The sequence below is a fragment of the Dunckerocampus dactyliophorus genome, chromosome 6, assembly GCF_027744805.1.
Source record: "Dunckerocampus dactyliophorus isolate RoL2022-P2 chromosome 6, RoL_Ddac_1.1, whole genome shotgun sequence".
Taxonomy (NCBI): Eukaryota; Metazoa; Chordata; class Actinopteri; order Syngnathiformes; family Syngnathidae; genus Dunckerocampus; species Dunckerocampus dactyliophorus.
The window spans coordinates 17,642,235-17,660,050 of record NC_072824.1 but is presented as its reverse complement, the minus strand read 5'-3'; the positions used below and the strand labels follow the sequence as shown (position 1 = coordinate 17,660,050).

General features: G+C 40.0%; 1 protein-coding gene across 2 annotated transcripts in view; it reads left to right on the top strand.

The window, feature by feature from the left end:
• Positions 1-11,924: 11,924 nt before the first annotated feature.
• Positions 11,925-17,816, top strand: part of LOC129182299 (alpha-1,6-mannosylglycoprotein 6-beta-N-acetylglucosaminyltransferase B-like) — a 100,358-nt gene continuing 94,466 nt past the window's right edge. For both annotated transcript variants that reach the window (XM_054778241.1, XM_054778240.1), the window contains exon 1: positions 11,925-12,374. Coding sequence is in view for 1 of the 2 variants with exons in the window: in XM_054778240.1 (XP_054634215.1) it covers positions 12,304-12,374 (71 nt within the window). In the remaining variant the exon portion in view is untranslated. The remainder of the gene's footprint in view (positions 12,375-17,816) is intronic.

Genomic DNA, 17,816 nt, shown 5'->3' with positions numbered 1-17,816 from the left:
TGTAGTCTCGCTGCCGATCATTTGCAAAGTTTGGAATGTCGTCAGACACTTATGTACCCTTGGGGAAATAATGTGCACTTTAATTTTTTTTATGGTACAGTAGAAGTGCTTATGTGATTGGTATCCTGCAGGTACATTCTCTAGAAGAGCATAACAGCATGCTGGCTGTGTTTTGGTTTAGTCAGCTAGAACAGATGTAAGTATCCTGTTGTTGTGGAGACGGTGCTTGATATGATTGTGGGTGTGAGCATCCCTCTCAGTTCATACTGATAATTATTGGCATGGACTGCCGCCTTGAACTTAATTATAATTATGATCATGGTGAGTGGAAAGCTTGAAATGAAAGCTGGGAAGGAATGGGCTTGATCGGGTGCATGGACCTGCAGGAAAGGACTGCAAACACTCTTATACTGTACATGTCATGTCAGGAGTTTGTAATTTTGTAAAGACACACTGCATGCATTCAGACTGCTTGTCCTGCCTAAAGTACATAAGCATGTTTATACTCTTCGTCTATGTATATGTGCCTTTAGAATTTGATGTAAAGTACTTCACACAGCCCTGATATTACGGCAACCATTTTACGACATCTTCTCAAGGCGCAGTTCTATAGAACTGGAACTTGGATATAACCTTGAATAGTCAGTGTACAGCTCGTATGGCAGTATAGATTTACTATCCAATGAAATCGACTCAACACTAGGGTGACCATATTTTGATTGCCAAAAACCAGGACACTTGGCCCGGGATTGAGATATTCAAATGATACACGAAGTTTAATCAAATGTGCCTTTCAATTTCAACACATTTAATGTATGGATCCACTGTACGGATGGAAAATTGTTATATTGCAAAATATTTTCTATCACCAAAGACACAAATTCCAAAGGAAGAACTTTCAAGGATCGGCACAAAAATTATCCCAAAAACAGAATTTATTCAGTTTTGGAATGTAACAAATATTTTCAGGCAAAATGTGCTCTCTAAAATCGCAAGAATTTGGGAATTTGAACCAACGTTGTGCATGACATCCCCACTTTAATGAGACGTCAACTTGGCAAGCATATGGTTGACTTTTTCCTTGGCTTTTTGCGGCTTTTTGGCAATACTAATTCAAAAGGCCGCTAATACGGCAGCTTCTCAGGGATTGTATCACATGCAGCCCGGCATTAGTGCCCTAATGCTCAATTTAATGGACCAATGAAAACGAACTTTCCCCAAAAAAACAAGCAAAAAACGGACGGTCAGGACAGGTTGTGGAATCAGGACATGGCCTGGGAAAACAAAACATTTGCTCACACCCCTCAACACTCAGCCACCATTGTTTCTATAGCTGGCAACACAAATGAGTACACCTCACACTGAACATGTCCAAATATTCTGAGTGAGCACCACTGTAATCTAGCACTGTCTCAATTGTCTAGGGCAGGGTTTGGCAACCTTTACCATCAAAAGCCCCATTTTGCCTCCCCTTTCAGTAAAAAAAAATCCACAAAACTTTACACAACTTCTAAAACTTGTTACAACCACATAATTCATCAAACAGAAGTGTGCCTACATTTGTAGGCCTACTCTGGAACCATTTAAACACTTTACTCTGTAAGTCTTAGTGAGTGGTTCCCATATTTGTGTAAAATTCAAACAAAATGTAGCCAACTTTAAGATAAAAACGTCCAGAGTTCACATACAGTATCTGCATACCTGCGCTAAATTGTCATCAGTAACCATTCTATTGGTCCTGTCCTTGGCTGTCTTTGCAAAGAGAGGCATTCTTTCATTTTCTCAATAATTTCCTTTTTATTTTTTTTTATTGGGAGAATATATGCGCTGATATTTTTATGAACGATTCTTATATGTATTCTTCATCTGTGAATAGCTTCCCAAATCATGTGCAGCCCAGTGGCGATTTTCTCGCTAAATCTTTCCAAACCCTCTTGGTGGCTTATTTTCTCAAAAATAACCGACTAGCGACAAATGCAAAGACTTCTCCTGACGTCGCTGGGAGATTTTTCTGGTATTTGGAACGTGAAAGCGAAAGCACATACTGTTCTGTGCGGTGACTGCACAGCAAGCTGCAGCAGTACACTATCTGCCTCTCCTGGAGTCACCACCTTGGCGATTAGCGTGTCACGGGCTCCGAGCACGTAGCTACAGCACGCTTCTAGTTATAAAACATATGTCTATGCTCTTATAAAATGTATTTATTTTACTGCTCTGTAACTTGCTTCACACTTAACTCAAAACTCCCTCACCTTTTTTCTCTCCCGGGCACTGAGACTCACCGCATACACTAGCCTAGGTCCTCCTCTCTTGCTCATCCAATCAGCAGTCAGAATGCAGTCTAGATGTGTTGACGGACTTACGGTGGGTCGGGTATTTCATATTCTTTTCGAAAATGGACATATACCGTACTTCGGTGTTGAAAAAAATCACTGCAAAGGGAGCCGCATCAAGGAGGCTGAAGAGCCGAATGCGGCTGCGGAGCGGCACGTTGCTGACCCCTGGTCGATTCAAAATTGAGTTGTGTTAACGACCCTTACGGTGGACACGCACAAAGAAAAGGCAGAAAAGCCAATGGAATTAAGGCATTGTGAGCGTAAGTTAAATACGTTTACATTTATCAGTATTGGTTCCACTAGTAAAGATTGCCACTGAAAACAAAAAGATGAAAGATGACATCTTTCCCTCCTCTAAAGAATGGCTGCCTGTGGGCACCTCGCATGTCCACATTCAGCGTGTGCAATGACGCTGGCAGCTGAGACCTCCCCACTAGTGATTCATTGCTTTAATCACTCCGGCTCTCCGACCTTTCAGCAGCCATGGCAGGCTTTGACGCATCAATGCCTTCTCGCAGGCCTCACACAATTTGTCCTATTTAGGGCGTTCTACACCCCTACACTATTGAATGTTGATGGTACAGGACTGTGTCGAGATGAAACAGAGCACTGTTGACGGAAGGAAAATGGAATATTGATAACTGAGATACGAAAGTGAATGTTATTGATATTAACAATAGCAATAATGGTAGTAATTCAGTTGATGGTCAAGCTACAGTTTACATACACTCATCATGTCAGATTAATTTGGGGATTTTAATGTATTTGAACCATTTCTTTATACAAAAATACAAGAATTGAGTGCCTAAGTTATTTTAGATTTTCTCTAACCCACACAGCATCAAAATTAAACATACAATTAAACAACAGTCACCAAAATCTTTTAATAACTGGTGCAGATGGTTATAGCATGTCTTTTCAACTACAATATCGAAACGATTTGTTAGTGATTGACTGCAGCTGATAGTTTCTCTTTTCTAGCATAAAAAAAAAATCATTTGATGAGGGTATGTACACGTTTGACCACAAATTGACATCACTATTTGATATGATTGATGTGATTAATGTATTTCCTCCGCTGTAACCGACAGCCTATCCCAATCGGGGGCGTTACATAAATAAACACCACAGCTCAAATAGACGCAACTTATTGATTTTCATCTTTGTATTATTTCAGCACAAGGTGTGGAGTGAATCAAATCAATCCCTCGTCTCTCAGTTTGCCACCTACACCAGCTGATGACAACGTTTCATCACATGCCAAATATGCAGTCGCCTCAGATTGCAGCTGAGAAACGAAACCCAATTTGGTGAAATCTTTGCTTCACACATTGCAATGTTTCACCCAGCGAATGGCAAGAAGGGATGGTTGTTGGCTGGCAAAGTGATCCAGCGGGAGCCAACTTGTACAGAGATAAGAGGCTCATCTGAAGTCATCCCTAATGGAGTTGCTCCATTGCTTGTTCTTGCTCATTGCCTGACGTTTCACCACTGTCCTTTCCTACCATTTAGATCTGCAACAAAGGCGAGGCAGGAGGATGCGATGGTGGAGCATAGCAACTTTTTCTGTAATGTTTTCTCCACCCTAGAGGAAGTTAGAGCTGCAGCAAGTAGGGCATTCCATGTAGGAGAAGCTTTGGAGTTGTACCGTGAATGTTACACTCCCAGAGTGGGAGATTCTGCTCATTGAAAGCAAAAGCCAAGGGTTTCTAGTGTTTCCTTCATGGTATTACAAAGAGAAATTTACAATTTCAATATTTCGTAGCATACAATGCAAGTGGAAGCTTCACTCAAAAAGTTACTTTGCAATACTCACTGGATGCTTCATTCGGTACACACGGGCACAATTTATGCACGTATGGCGTCCATGTTTCCTTTTAAACAACTGCTGCTTTTAACCAAATATCCAATGTCTAATTCGTCATTCATTTTTCAGCACAAATTCTCTTCAGGGTGAACTGGTGGCCATTTGCATATTCTATCACTGAATGCTTACTTCCACTCGGTTCCTGTAGCACGTGTGTACCTTTGAAGCACACAGCCAACTAGAACAGCATGAGAAGAACAAGAATGGATATAAGAAAGTTTTTGTCATGATTTGCACTCGGCTTGGTCTGCTACCCTCTGCTGTCTTGTTGCTGCTTTGCAGAGGAATCTTCTCACCAGCTAGTCTGATTAGCACATCTGAGGCATATCACCTGTCAAGCCCGTCTTAAGCCATGCTGTCCAGACAGCTCCTTTGTCAGATTGTTGTCTTACCTTGCCAGCCATGCTTCATTCTCTCATGCCACGTTAGCTAGTCATCCTTGATAGACTTTTTTTTCCCTGATGCCAATTGAGTCCAGTATTTTTGTACAGTATTTTCTTAGTTTGCTACTTTGTTCTTTTGTTTGTACTTTGTTAGCTTCCTGGTGACAAAGGTTTTGTCTTTGTACTTTTGTTTTTCCTCCTCTATGAGTGTCTTCCTTTGTTATTAAACTACCCTTTTAGACCACTTCATTTTGTCTCTGCTTTAAGTGTCCACAACACCTGGAACCTGCGCCAGCTGCCGTAACATTTTTTCAAGAATGTATTGATCACTGCAGCAGTGATCGGGGGTGCGATATAGGGAAAAAATTTGGATATTTCCAAGAGCCGCTGATTGACAAGGGGCCCCAAAAATAGAGATGACAACAGCGGGGAGGGGAATGTTGTTTTTTTCATGGTGTTTTTCATGGTGGTTTTTCAGAATTCCTGGAGGCACCCCTAGCCATGTTATTTTTTAAAAATGATGTACCTCGTCTATCGCGGTTAATTGGTTCCAGACCCAACCGTGATAGGTGAATTTCCGTGAAGTGGGGTTTCTTGTTTATAAATGGAATATTTTCATAAGAGAATAGAACACCTGTTTACAACCTTCTAAAGATGCTTTTTAGCATTATTACAGCCATCTAGACATGAACTAAGACTCCTGTAGTCACTTTTACACATGTATCAATATAGTAGACATAATCAGAGTAAACAGTCCATTTAAGTCATAAATGAGACTCATGCTGAGTGAGTGAGTAGCGGACAGGAAGCGACGTTGTGGATTCAAAGTTGAGTTTTAGCTTAGCGTGGGTTATTGCAGTAAGAGTAGCCTGTGTTTTTATTAGCGATTATGGTGCCTGTTGTGAGATAATTCAAACCTGCAATTGTCAAGTTCTTTAGGACTTTCACCAGCCTTAACTTGAGAAGGCCGAGAAGATTGCAGGGGACGCTTTATCAACTCAACTCCAGTAGGTTTTCTTGAGTTTATTTTTCACCTCAGCTATTTACAGGAGCACAGGTTAGGTTGATAACATCAAATTATTACTCATTACTATGCAGTTTGTAACTTAGGAACAACAATAGCCGTCACATACCAGTGGTCTCTCCGGTCTTGTTCTCCGGTGTCTTGTTACAATTATTTCAATAGTTGTGACAAAGATACTCGAATGTCAAAAGATACTTGAAGTGTCTTTGTTCTTTCTTTCCATTTGTTTACTTTGTACAACCCCCAAGTAATAATAATGTGTAATAATGTGTGTCATAGGTTTGTCACATAAGTATTGAAATTCATCACAATTGGCACATAAGTTCTAAACGACCAGCATCATAATTGTCATGTTCTTCAATAAATACACAAACAGTCATGTGACACTTATTTTTAACAATATTCTCAAATAAGCCACATTTGACAGAACAGCAATAAAAGCCTGTTGTTATGGCGATCAAGTAACATTAACACCAGTAAAATTACTAACACCTAGTGACCAGTGTAGAATACTTATATTCTACGCAGCGTCTTTGAATGCATCTTCTGAAGGCTTTATATGTATTTTTGTTCATTATTGTATGTATTATATGTATTTTGTTCATGCATATATTTTTCCTAATAATAGTAGTATTCAACCACAAAACAGCATGATTTAATAAATATATTTTTGAAAAACCATGATAGAGTAAAGCCGCAAAATTCTAACTGCGAAGTGGTGAGGGACGACTCACCGCTCTGCTCTTTTTGCATACAATATATGTCGGCTCTAAATGAGTAAGAATTATTTGTAAACTACAGCACAGTAAAAATAAGTGGACTTTTTTCATTTTTGTATGTTCTTAATGCTGTAAACATGCTGTTACTGTCCAAATCTGTGTTTGTTGTTATACTGTTTTAAAAAACAAACTGAAATAAGAATAATGAATAATTTCTCAGTCTTTTTTAGCTGTTTGTGAAATTTTCTTCACTCACACCCTGTGCATCTCCTGTCCTTAAAACCCAGTGACATCCCTGGCTAGTGAGCTGTTTAATTAGTTTATCCCCTAATAACGTCCTGTGATTCATACACCATTATTAGATATTACTACTTTTTTTCTTTTAGACCAGCACTGAAGTGACCAGATTTCCAACAATTATTCCGTGTATCATTTCTGGGCAGTCTTTTTGCTGTTAAGTTTCAGCATAATAGAAAGAATACAATTTCTAAGTGTGTTGTGACTGTTTTTGTGTGAAATAGTCACAGTGAGACCACAGAGATCAGCTCTTTGCAGCCATTGGGAAGTTACTTCAGGGAGCTTGTCACCTCTCTGTGTTCCACGCTTGTGTCACACAATGGGACTGTGGCTCTGTCAGTCACAGTGTCACTTCCAGAAGCCTCCACAATCCCTGCAGGCCTTTATTCCTTTGGCATCCCACTGGGATCCAACGTTGAGATGACTGCTGCTAGTGCTCTGAGGTCTTCTTGTCTGTCAAAACAATCTTCTTGACAAAAATGACTACACAGGACAAGTGTGCATGTGTATTCATGTTGCTGCGGTAATATGAACGTCACCTGAGAAATCAAACCTGTGCCCATTGTTGCGATTCAAGTCCATGCACACTTTTAAGATGAGATTGTATCCCTCATATTTGTTAAAACAAACTGAAGCACTTCAAGTTGATTTTAGCAGAATTTTGACCTTCATTCTTTGTTTTCTTTTTTTTTTTTTTTTTTTTTTTTTTTTTTTTTACCAGTTTTCCTGTCAGGGACATGGGTGAGCTGAAGCCTATCATAGGTGTGGTACACCCTGTACTGGTCACCATTTAATCACAAGGCACATATAGACAAACAACCATCCACACTTGCACTCAAATCAGTGGACAATATAGAGTCTGCAATTAGCTGAATATACATGTTTTTAGGAGGTGGGAGGAAACCCACACAATTCCACACAGAAAGGTCCGAGCTGAGATTCCAGCCCAAAAGCACCTGACTGTGAGGCAGACATGTTAATCATGTACATGCAACACCCTGTCTTCCATGTTTTTTGTCATTGTTGACACTACAAGAATTTATATTTTGCACTGTTGGATCTTGAAAAGGTTATAAGAAGAGCTTCTAAATGCAAAAAGAAGAAATGGGCGTGAGATAAAAAAAAAAAACAATAAAATAAAAAAAAATGAGTAAGGAATTTACTGCAAACAACCAAAGTAAAATAGGCTGTTCATCAGCTGATCAAAAGTTTAAGACCACAGCTTTTAAAAGCCAAAATATGCCATTTTCTGTCATATTACTATGTCGTATTCACACTGTCATTGACTCTTGATGGCAAAGGCAAAAAAGCTTTCTCTCTTTGAATGCAGTTGGATTGTTGAGTTGCATTAGCAAGGCCTCTCGCAGCACTCAGAAGATTCTGAGGGTTATGGAACAAAAAAAGTCAAGGAGTAGACCCAAAACCTCACTATTTTGGACCATCGTGTGTGTTCCCCTGATCTAAATCCAACTGAGAACATTTGGATATGGATGGCAAGGGAATAATGGCCATCCTCAATGGACATCATTTTGAGGTGATATACGTCCACTCTGATCAAAGTTTGGAGACCATTTGAAAAATTGCAAGAATTTACATTTTGCACTGTTGGATCTTTAGGAAGTTCTAAGTAGAGCTTTGGAATGCAAAAAGAAAAAAATAGGAGTGAGACAAAAACAATTTGAGCAAACAGTTTACTGTAAGCAACCCCTGATGTAAAATATGCTGTGAAATTGGTTTGGGCATGCTTGATGCCAGTGTTTCCAGGAGGCTAGTGGGAATGTTGTTCCAGGTGGTGAAGATGGATTCACGGAGCGCATCCACTGTATGGAATCGATGTCCATTTTTGTAACCTTCCCTTGCCATCCATCTCCAAATATTCCCATTTGGATTTTTCCAGCTCATATTTTCATCTATTATGACTCCCAGAAATGTATTTTCAGTCACACTTTCAATGGCCACACCATCAATTTCTATTTGCGGGTAAGTATCTTTCTGCTATCACCCAATAGCATTATTTTAGTTTTACTTAGGTTCAGGAATTTTTATTAAACCATCTTTTCAGTATAGTCATTTTTAATTAGCTCTGGTGTACTTTCTCCAGAAGAAAAAGCAGTAGTATCGTCTGCAAATAGTGCTAGCTTTAGGTATTTTGTAACTTTACAGATGTCATTAATGTATAGGTTGAACAGTGTTGGTCCCAGTATTGACCCCTGGGGTACACCGTAAGATATATTTAAACTTGCAGATGTGTATTCTCCAAGCTTCACATATTGCTTCCTGTTTGCCAGATAGCTTTTGACCCAATTCAAAACTAACCCTCTGATTCCTTACCTTTCTGATTTTGTAAGTAGGATGTTTAATTAATTGTATCGAAATTTTTTGTGAAATCCATAACTAATGCAGTTGCACACTTTCTGCGGTCTATAGCATTAATGAGTTCCTCTGTAATTTTGACTAGTGCCATTAAAGCTGAAATGTTTGCTCTGTATCCATATTGGCTGTCCGTGAGTAATTCATTCTTATTAATACATTTGTCCAACCTGTTGTTGAATAGCTTTTCAATGATTTTGGAAAATTGTGGTAATAATAATGAAATTACGCTATATTCAAGTACATCCAGTGCGTTTAAAGGATTTTGGAGATAATAGAAGCTCAAGTAGTTTAAATCCAACATTAAACAAGGCACAATCAGAGTATAAACAAATCCGGTCAACTCCAAACTTGCATGAAGCAAATTTTAATCAAATAGATAAATTTCATCGAGAGTAAAGATTTTGTTTATTTTATGTGGTGATTATTTTGGCTATGGTATCTCACCTGCACATGCAGAGCATAGCTGTCAGTCACACACTGCTCTGGGTCCAACTGTGCACCGACCCACTACCTGTATTTGCATATTGCTCTGTGTGTGTGAGAGAGATTCAAACCACGGGAGAACCGAGTCAATCGTGAACGTAATGAAAATGCAAATTGTCCTTCTGCTGTTGACCTGCGCTGTCAATCTGCATCACAATAATCCATTGCAGACAAACTTTGCACAAACAGGTCTGCAATCAAACACAGGGCGTGACTGGGACTCATTTTTTCACCAAGCCATTTCCCGGGTTCACCACAGAAGACTCAGTCTGTCCTATTGCCATGGTTTCTTCAGTCATCTGTCTTTTTTTTCAAATTGGACTTTGCAACTTAGTTAAAAAGCTGTGATGAAAAGTAACACTGTATGGGTAGTCCTCGGGTTACGGCGTTACGTTTTAAGACATTTTGTGGTTACAAACACTCCGCATGGATTAATTAAAAAGGAAATTTTGGCCCGTAAACGCCCGACTTGCTCTAGAACTAGTTTAAGCACGTGCAGCAGAAGAACACGCGGTGCATGATGCAAGGACGCAATATATGGCTCGTCTCGCAACAAACTTTTTATGTCTCCTAAACATAAGGCAGGCTATTCTGGTGGAGTTGCGCCAAGGAAAAGAAAAGCCATCACCAAGGAAGTGAAAATGAACATCATTAAAAGCTCCCAAGAGAGTAGAAACAACCACCAACTGTATTCATGACCATCATTAAGGATGAAAATGAAGTATCTTTGAGCATCTTAAAGCATTGAGCATCTACTTACTTCACATCATTGCCAAAAAGCCAAAGAAAAAGCAGACCTCGGACAGTTGATGCAAGATCATCTTTTGATGTGTTCAAACTGCAATTTCTTGTGAACACTTGGGTGAAATTCCAAACACATATTCAACTATAGAGTTTTCACTGTACACGGTGGACATTTCACAACAGAGTCCTGGAGCAAACACATTGTTTCTTATTTCTACTACGACTACAACAAGGTTACACTACAGGCTTGGTTAAAAAGGGTTAAACCCCCTAAATGCACTCATATCGCGACACATGTTTTATTTCTTCCACTTCATCAGTTGTTTTTCTTTGGTTCCTCTTCACTGCGGGAGAAAATTATTTTCCAGGCGCTGTGTCAGGTGCACCGACGTGATGAACACATCATACATGATCACTGGAGGTGTAGTTATACATGAATTAGTCAATTAGAATCATATTGTGCTGACTAGCGCTTTATTTAAAATACTGATATTAAACATACTGTACTGTAAATGTTCATCTATTGCATTCCTTGTGTTCCTTTTTTGAATTAGTGCTGCGTGTTGAAATTACAGCGTGGATAAACATGTTAAAATCAAATGTTTACCCAGTGGATTGCTGCTGATGGAGCAGAATTCTTCCCACTCTTCCCCTTCCAGCTTGCGTGGGCGGTGTACTGTCAATCACAGCGTGACAGGGAAAGCAGGCATAGTTGTCAGCAATTTAACGCTCATTTCCTATTCAGTTGCCCTGCAATTATGTATATCTGGATTCCCACCATTGCTTTCTGCATTCCTATTGCTGTGTGCGATTTTACATTTCCTATTCATGTAAACATGAACAGCTCATTGTTGTCATTGCGCCACATGCTTTCCATACATTCCACCGCTGCCACCTCCATGGTGGCACTCATGGCCTCTGGGTGCCGCTGTTGTATCCTTGCTACGGTGCAAGTCGTTCTCCATGGTGCTTAAATCATTTCGGTGCAGAAAAAAAGCTTTTTACTTGAGAGTTGCCTTTTGTTTATAGTGCATTATAGGAAATTGAATCAGAAGCTGTTAATCAGTAGGAAAGGTAAGGCATTGAAAAGGAACCCATTTAAATGGGTTAAGAATGCAATTAATTTATTTCTTGTTTTCTGGATCCATCTATCCGCCTAAAAAGGTTCAGATAACATGTATACATGTTGTCTATTGTAATGTTTCAAATTACATCACAAATAAATCAGAGGGATACATAGTTTTATGTCTTATGAATATTTGTATCTATTGTATTGTATGTATAGTATGTATAGATACAAATAATCATAAAGCAATTCAAAGTAAAACAATACACATGAATTTATTTAAAATGTACAATAAATTCATGTGTATTGTTTTATTTTAAACCTCAACTGTCAAAGTTACGTGCTGATGCTGCTGCAAGGGTTTTCAATCAGCCGGAGCTCACTATTACTTTGTCAAGTTAACTGGAAACTACACGACGCCGGAATAGAAAGAGCATTTGTTCCCAAAATAAAAGCATGTTTTGTATAATATTTCAAAGACTCGAATTTGTGATTTCGTGTCATTTTGTTTTTGTTTCCCAGCGCTGCCTAATTTGGTGCCACGCGTGTATAATGTGGGAATTATTTCGAAAGTATTACCGGTGAAGAGGCGCTTTAAAATCTCGCTTGACGCATTGAGGGGGACGAATTACAGGGCGCAAGTGCGTGTAGGCACACGCAGGCTGGCTCCGGTGGGAAGTTAAAACCATCTTATTTAAGCTGTGAGTGGACTCCTCCACGGTTTGACATCGCCACGCTTTCTCCCTCTCCATGTCTAACGACGCCATTAAATAACTTATAAGGCGGAAACAACCTGCAGCGTGGTCACCGCTTTGGACTCGGTGTTCGCCTCGTGATTTACCGGTATAAACTAGACGGACACAGGAGACTGTGGATACAACTTTGGGAGTGAGTGACAATCCCACTTGATTTCATCATCGACCCCGAACGGAACGCTGACAACATGTTTACACAACACAAGTTCCAGGATGGGAGCATCGCGCCAATGTCAGGGTTCGCCCGTTTTGGAAAATGATGACTGTCAGCAGCGACGGAAAGATAATGGTCAGCAGAAGATGGCTAGTGGCGTTCAAGCCGTTCAGGTAGGAGTTAATTGCTTCAATTGTTGCTTTCCTTTCACCTCTGTCACCATATTCAATTATACAAATGCTTGTTGTTGTCATATTAGTACGTTCTAATTGAGTTTACAAGGAGGCAGGCATCCGCATGAATTGCATTGCCTTGAGGTCACTCCCAAGCATTAGACGGATCCCTGCTCTAGTCTTGACACCAATCAAACACTTGATTCCAATTAGGTGTGTGACGAGCAGGGGCGCTTCTAGAAACACAAGGGCAATGTGTTTTTTTTTCCTCCTTCCACCCACATGTCACATGTTTTCTTCAGTGGCGGATAGGGATAACGCTCCAAACACAGAAATAATCCACAAACACCCTGAAACAAATCCAGAGGGAAAATGCTGCAAATTGAAAATGTTGCAGTCAAATAAACACTGCCAGATCAAAAAGATATGCAAAAGAAAAATGCTGTAAATGCCCAAAACTCACAGAAACCCCCTCCCAAACAACTGCATGTGAAAAATGCTGAAAGTTAACAGAACAAAGGGATGTCGGTCTACAGTTTTTCCCCTCGAATGTTTTTTTTTTTAAAGCTGTGGTGGTGGGCCGCATGGGAGGCGGACTGCCGCCACTGGTGTATTGCTGTGGCATGAAATTAAAAAAAAAAAAGTTTTTTTAATTTACTGTTTGTAATATCTGTGCCAACAGGGCAGACAGGCGATTCCGATGCATGTTTTTCAAAATAAAGCCTAGTGAAACATTTTTATGATATTTGATAATGATATTTGACGTTTTATTTTGTTTTAATTGTGGTCAATGTATAAATAATACGCTATACAAGTCTCTATAGCACAGGGGTGCTTACACTTTTTCAGCCTGTGGGCTACTTTTTAATATGACCATGTCCCAAAGATCTACCTCCCACTCCAAACATAGAGAATTTATATATTTAGTATATTTATAAATATGAGTATCTATGTACATTGCACATCGGAATTTCATTATCCGTGTGTGGCTGCAGACATCTGTTCTCCACAATGTCAGCTACAAAGTATCGGTTATGATGTGGGTCACACCAACACTACCTTTGCGATCGCCATAATGGGCAGCCCCGATGTAGCATATATGTCCATTCACTGTATTAATTAACATTGTCACGTAAAAAAAATTATAAAATTTCATTTCCAAGGTGTGGCGGCTTTTATTTTACCGTGGTGCTGCGCCACAATCCACTGCATGTAGCAGAAGCCCTGGTCTATACAGTACATGAATGTGTTGCCCAGAAGAAAGAATTTATTATTTGTCTTTGTTAAACACTGATCTCATTTACAGTATCTCATTCTAACCCTCACACGAGCCACGTAAATTGGTTGCTCTATAATGCAAAATATTACGGTCAAGGGTTATAAACCTGAGGTTTTGTCTCTTGGACTTGCAGCATTTCTCTCATGAAATTGCTTTTGGGGTCTGTGTGTGTTTTTACAATTTGCAGGATTTTTCTTTTGCATTTGTTTTTGATCCTGCTGTGTCGCCCTCCATAGTTTTCGCCTTACTAGAGGAATTAAAGTTGGGTCACGGCCATATTGTTCAGTATCCACAGAGCGTGTCATGAAACAGCCCCTGACGGTACAATTGCTGCATGGCTAGTTCCATTATCAACATTTGGCTGAGCATGGCTTGTGCTCATATAAAGCAACATGAAGGGGTGTTTGTACACATTTTAACTACTTTCGTAGCAAAGACAGTTGAGCGATGCAGCTGCAGCCTGCTTGTATTTATGCGAAATGCATTACATTTGCTGCCTCGATGTGGCTCGATGTGAGGCAGGTAGAGGGAAGTCCCAAACGTGGGCGTGACAACAGCTGTGACATTTGCAGCCTAACACCAACTAAAGTTATTGGACTTTTCTTTAGTAAAGCATTAGTGCTATGCACAATTGCCCAAAAGTGTGTCCATCACTCACATTTAGTCAAACATTTCTATGATAGCTTCTCAAGGGACAATACAAAAGAAATGACACTTGAATATAATAGAGTAGTCAGTGTACAGCTTGTATAGCAGTGTAGATTTACTGTCCACTCGGGCTGGAAATGCCTCACAATACAATTTGACTTGCGATACATGGCTCATGATAGCGATATCTTGACAGGGTGAAACAAAACCCCAAAAAAAAGTTTATATTTTGCAGCCTTCACTGAAGTTTACCCATAACTCTGAGGACAAGTGATATAGAAAATGGGTGGATATTTTTATAAAACACTTCTTGTATCCTCCAAAGTAAGCATTGTCTCGTCCACGCGATATAAGCCAAAGTGAGTTCACACTTGTGATTTCATCTATGCTGGGTTAGGGTTACTCACAGTAACAGGAATTACTAATGACCAGAAAGAAGTACACACAATGAGGCACAACGCGAGGAATGGTTGAGCGAAGGGTGAGTGAAGTCCAAGGAACAGTCTGGCACCGAATGAGTCTCTCTGCCAGGCATGACTGATTGCTTTCAGATGTGCACCGGAGGCTCCGCCCCTGTAACGCGGCAAAGCAGAACATGACAATTTTGTCACACCCCTACTGTCCAGCCATTATTGTCTAATTAGCAACACAAGTGACCAACAAGATGTATTGCTTGCAGTCAAGCATGGAGGTGATAGCGTAGTGGTCAAGGGCCGAAGGAGTGCTGCCTGCACTGAGGAGCTGTGGTTCCAACATGTGCTATGATGGTGTGAAGCAGAGAATGAGCCCCTTCCCTGGGAAATTGGGCTGCCTAGTAGTTTTCCAACATGACAACAAAGCCAAACACCCCTCCAAGATGAGAAGTGCCTGACAAGAGATGTAGTGGTCAAGCATGTTTCCAGACCTGAACCCACCTGAGCACCTGTGGGGCATCCTCCAAAAGGAAAAAAAGTTGGAGCAGCACAACGTGTCTAACGTCCGCCAGTCATACACTGGCTTGTAATAAAGAGAATGCAGTCTGTTGTTGCCATGGCCACCGCACCAATTTTAGTGGTCTATAATTCTGTACCAATATCCAAAAACTGCCAGAAGGCCGGTACTGGCGCCAGCCAAACTTTCTTGGAGAGCACAAATCACTAACACCTCCTCTGTCACTCCATAGCTGGCTGAGCTCATCTCATTTCCAAAAAAAGCAATAGGAGAAATCAGATAAGTCTATACGTTTGAGGATGCCAATTAGCCGATCGCAGATCACCTCTCCTGATCCAATTAAAGGAAGCAGGGCATTTACTTTAAGCCTGTTTAAGGCTCGTCAGGCAGGAGGACCAAGGCCTAATCCTCCCACACCCACCGAACAGCACTTTGCAGAACAGCTAAATAACAATAATAATAAAACGGGATGACTATCGCCCGAGGACAGTTTCAGAGCAGCACCCACATGAACTGAATAGATTTTCTGCCTCTTTACGCTTTCTATCGACCCCAGTGTTGAGCTCATGTGGCACATCTACGTTTTACCGCACACTCTAATTGCTAAATTAGAACTAAGACTAAAAGATGAACTTAAAGACAATTCTTGTTCAGTAGTTGTATTTAAATGTCATAATTAGTTACTTAAGCGATGGAAAGTAGCTCTTTCCATAATATATATTATTTTATTTAATTATTTATTTTTTTTATACAGACCAAATGGAGCTATCGTCCAGCAAACACGTAATACCTACAGACATATGTACAGTACTGTGTATCCAATAATCTAATGATTAATACTCCCTCAATCATAACTGCTGCTCTTGACGGCGACAGGTTATTCAGGTTCATTCCCAAGATGTATTGAACAGATGGGGATGCAGAGTGACGCATAAATTGAGAAGAAAGAACTTATGCCAGGTGCTGAGATGTTGTTGACACTGATGGAACTTTCGATGGTTTCCTTGGGTTGTCTGTCTGCGCTCAGCACAGTCATCCTCTCTTGATTGTATGCCCACAAAATTCTTGTTTCCAGCAGCAAAATAAGACACAGTGTTAAACATGCTAAATCAGTATGTTAATCTTGTGGCCATTGTCCAACTTAACCTCTGGCTTACCATGGATGCTTTAACTCTGAACTGCCTAAACCGCAAAGAGGATGGGGTATTAATTGGAAGCTGAAGATAATTGCAAAGAGGCTGTTATTTCTGAAATCTGAACACACATTAAATAAAGTATAGCAACTTAATTGGGGGATAATTTCTTTATAAAGCGCCCAGAACAATGGATGACTCAGTCTCTGTCTCCTTTCTTCTGCTGCGCCACTTTTCCGTCCTCCTGCATGCAGGTATGAGGGAGACGCAGTGCAAATCCAGTCTGGTTTTGATATCGTGCTTAGAGTAATTATCGATATTTTAAAAATAACGATATTTCGCCCAGCCTTAAAGTGCAGTATTGTACTCCCTTTTTTGGTTCTTGTTAAAAGCCGTGCCGTAGAGTTTTGGACTAACTGTAAGTGAGAGAGTGCATTGTGGCATTGATACATGTATAGCTTATTATTTACGCAAATGTTGACCACAAATAGTTTGAAAATGATTTAAAATGTCCTAAAAATGTTTCACTGGGCTTTATTTTGATAAGCATGCACCTGAATCACCTGTCTGTCTTGCTGGCACTTGCACATGTCTGACTTGATACGCAACACGTCTTGTGTTGACTTTCGCTTTGTTTCTTATTGGGAGAATAAACAATAGCCCGTAAAATGTGTAGTCAAATGACGACAGCTCGTCACATGCTAAGCCTATCTATGCCAGCGTGTGTGACTGCTCACGTTTCAATGTCATTTGACTTTCTGGCTTTTTTTTTTTTTTTTTTACATGCCTGGCTGGCGACATCTGACTCACTCGTTTTTTTAGCTAGAAGTGGCTATTGCGTTCACGGGTACATCAATCATTGATCATCATAGTAGTACAGTCAGTAGTGTACACAGTGACGCTATCACAGGGGTCTCCAACAGATAGCTCATGAGCTAGCAATAGCTCACCAGCTGATGTGGAGTAGTTTGCCAAAGAATATTTCCTTCACCTCTTTGTATTTTATAAGCGTTCCATTCAAACATGAAAGCTGTATTTAATGACAAATGAGCACGCTGAGTGGAGATGTGCTTTGTAAATAAAGTGCCATTTAAATGTTGGCAGTCACATAAAACACAAACGGATCACCTCTACTACTTTCTTTTTGTCGGAGTAGTTTTACTAGAGCTGCAAGTAGGAAACACCTGTGCTATCACAACCCTGCACTCTCAATTTATACTCAAATATTTAAATTGTTATTTTGTTTGTGTTATTTTGAAGTAAATGTAATATTGAACAATTCATTCCCCATGTATTTGTATTACTGTAAAACAGGCATCAAATTACATTTCGGTTTGTGTCAAATAGTACAAAATGTTGTACTGTTGTACTAGTCACATAGTCCTATTGGACTAAATAGGTCAGTAACAAAAGGCAGCTGGACTTTCACTTGAAGTGCGCTCAGCAACTTTG